At 48.1% G+C, this 3,339-nt stretch overlaps 1 protein-coding gene across 1 annotated transcript; it reads right to left on the bottom strand.

Moving 5' to 3' along the window:
- Window positions 1-993: 993 nt before the first annotated feature.
- On the bottom strand, window positions 994-2,168 carry LOC308074728 (uncharacterized protein; the record flags this gene model as incomplete). Its single annotated transcript, XM_080414232.1, has 2 exons — window positions 994-1,910; window positions 2,149-2,168. The coding sequence occupies 2 exons, from the start codon at window positions 2,166-2,168 to the stop codon at window positions 1,154-1,156; spliced, it is 777 nt and encodes a 258-aa protein (XP_080270358.1). The 3' UTR covers window positions 994-1,153.
- Window positions 2,169-3,339: the final 1,171 nt, after the last annotated feature.

Genomic DNA, 3,339 nt, shown 5'->3' with positions numbered 1-3,339 from the left:
AACCCACAAACAAGCAGTCAAACACAAGCAATTTTCTATTACAGTACTGTACATTGTTCCACACGCAGCCAGTTCTAATTCATGTTCAATTACTGCTATTCCTAAATCCTGGAGGGAGATTCTATACAGTTCTCTGGATACAGTGTTTGGTGGATACATTCTGAGAGTTTCTTGGAACAGAAAACACAGGGTGAAGAGAGACGAGGGGTTGCCAGGTGACAAAATGAATGAGGCCACAGGTGGAATCATCCCAGGCATAAACTCCTCTCCTCTTTTCTCTTGCTCCCTTGCTTGCTCCCGCTGTCCTTTCCCTGCCAACAATATTTGGCCGTCGTGGTGGCCAAGGCACATTTTCTTAACTGTCAATGTAATTTCCTTCTCAGCACAATACATTGATTTTCTGTTTTCTTTACTAACCTCTGTTTTCCATTCCTCATCCTACCTCTGTCCACTGGTTTATATAACAATGCAGCAAATATTCTCCTTCCCTGCCCCTCTTCGCTCCACTCCTTCACTTGTGTACTATAGAGGCAGATTTTCCTCACTCTTTCACTCCATCTCCCTCTTTCTCATGCGCTCTTTCTCAGCTTCTTATTCCAGTAAACTGGTCATGTTACATAATCCTCCCAATCTCTCCATCGTCTCTATCTTTTCTGCATAATCCTTTTACCATGTTAACTTACTACAAGTCAATCTTCAGACCACTTCACATACAATCTGATCTGATAAAAAACTAAAAACCATCTAGAGACCTCACATTCCAGGCTGGATCTCTTGTCAAACCCACCAATATGCTGAAACTGCAAAGAGCAGAGCACCTGCACAAAAACTGAACACATGAATGACATCTTGAAGACATCGTGACTGGTACAGTTTTCATCGGTTTGCTAGCTATTGCCATTTCCTCGGGGATGCACCGTAAGTCTGTGTGTGCTGATCCTGCAGCTCCTTACTATCAATAGCTGTAGTACTAGGCACTCGGACCAGGAGGACCTGCCTCGGGATGCAAGAGCAGAATGGTGGAAAAGGACAGCAGCCAACCAGATCAATGAACAGTAGCTAATAGAGAAGTCTATCCTCGGTTTGTACGCAAAAAAAAAGCAACAAATGCAACAAAAAAAGAAGCTCTGAGTGAACACAGTCCTCCAATGTCCTATTTGAGCTTGACAGGCCATGGGAGGCAGGTACGCAGCCCCAGCATAGAGGAGAACACGATGGTGGGCCGATGTTTCTTGAACCTCAGGCCTTTCTTCAGCCGCTGGGTGTTCTCGGCCACGTGCAGCTCCCCCTGCTGTACCTGCCCGGAGATTCGCGACACCTTCTCGCCCTGAATGACCACGTCTTGTTCCGAGCGCACAAACACCTCCCTCAGCTCCGCCAGATGCCGCTCCATCGCGTGGATGACCCGCTGGCGCTCCTCCACCTCCAAGAGGCGACGGCGGGCCGCCGCGAACTCCATGCTGGAGCTAGGCGTGACCAGCTTGGAGGAGGGGGCCGTGGCGGCGCACGAGGATGGCTCCGACCCTGCGAGCAGGGCCCCAGTCACCCTCTGGAAGTCCCCCATGGAGATGGAACGGCGGGTGGCTGGAGAGGCCAGTGCCAGGAGGGCAGAGATGGACGTGGAGGTGGGCATGGCCAGCGGGGGCGGAGGGGGTGAAGATAACGATGAGGAGGAGGAGGAAGGAGAAACCTCGGGTGGACGGAGGTCGGGGTGGGGGTCCACGTTGGTGATGGCCGCCACCAAATCATCTGTAGCGACCTCATCGGGGTCGTCTGTGTGTTGGGCTTGTCGTCTCTTCATGTTCAGTTCTGTTGTCTCTCCCATGCACTTTCTCCGTAGCGTCACTGTCCCTGTTGTTACTGTTGCTGATGTTGTTGTTCTTCCTCCTGTGTCAGGCAGCAGAGTGGAGCTTTAGAAGAGAGAGCATGGAGAGCGTGATGTGGAGTGATGCGGCTCGGGCGCCAGTCCATTCATTAATAAGTGAGCTGAGCCAGGCTTCTGGCTGCTTCTGCGTCCGTTCCGCTGAGCTGGGGAGGTGCTTGCCGGCGCCTCATTGGCTGCTCGGCTTGTGACCACGTCAGCCGACGAATGGCCAGCCCGCCTCTCTGCTGCTGATGCTAGCTAGGCTGTCATGTCCTCTGGTTTACTGTCCATTCCCCGTCCTCATGCTGTGATCAGCTCTGTTTCGCAGAGAGAACAGTCTGTCTGTCCTGGATGGATGGAACTGAAAAACACAGATTGAATGAACGGTTGAAGAATACAGAGGAGTCAGGACTTCATCCTTTCCCTCTGTCTCTCTTTCCTCTCGTCGTTTGGCTCAATTTGAGTACTCTGAGCTTGTCCTCTCTCCTGCCCTCCCTCTTACCAGCTGGTCCCCCCCACTCTCTATCTCTCCGTCTCTCCCATGGCTGCGGTTGCCCCTAGCAACAGAGTATCGACATCAGATGGCAAAAGCAGGAAGGAGGGGCGATGCTCTAGTTTCTCTCTCTCTCTCTCTTTCTTTATCACCTTCCCGCTCACCATTATCATTCTTTCCCAGTATTACCTCCCCCTACCGCCTCCCCAGTATTCATGCTTTTTCTTTCTCTGTGTCTGTCTGAAACTGTATTATCTCTCTGTCCATAAGAGCCGCATGTTGGACAACTAAACACATGAAAATACTACTAATACTACTAATAATGATAATGATAATGATAATGATAATGATAATTATTATAATTATTATTATTATAATAATGATAGTGCTCAAAGTTGCTTTAAACAATCTTTTTTAACCAATCTAGCCAGGCCCCTCACCACAACCCTTTCCTTATGAAACGGCAGTGAAATGGGGACACCAATTTTGTCTCCAATTAGACATGCCAAATGGGGTCTCTGTCTGTCTGTCTGTCTGTCTGTCTGTCTCTCTATTGACTGCATAAATAATTAATACGCAGTACTGGAAAGGCAAATAGAATATCCACACTGTTGAAATGTAACGAAACAGTGATTGGCAGCAACGTAGATTGTTGAGGAAAGGGAGACTTAAAATGTACATGACATCATGTACATCATTCATGTCGTTGTGAACAACATACATCTGAATAACATAACTAGCAACTATGTAGGCATCAAGTAGGCCACAGCTGTGAAGATGTACAGCTGTAAAACGTTTGACAAGGTGAGTTCTCAGATTGTTGTGGTGTGAAATATGAATTCTGAAACTCTCAAAATGTCTAACTCAGTGTGCAGTTAAAGGACAAAGGGACAAAACCTAAATAAATGATGAATAGTGAAACATCACATTTAATGTGGCACAATAAATGCAGGGAACAAGCGCAGAAAGAACGTAACAGATA

The sequence above is a fragment of the Gymnoscopelus braueri genome (assembly GCF_963280865.1).
Source record: "Gymnoscopelus braueri genome assembly, chromosome: 19".
In the NCBI taxonomy this organism is placed as follows: Eukaryota; Metazoa; Chordata; class Actinopteri; order Myctophiformes; family Myctophidae; genus Gymnoscopelus; species Gymnoscopelus braueri.
The sequence above is the reverse complement of the archived record's forward strand: the minus strand, read 5'-3'. Positions and strand labels throughout refer to the sequence as shown.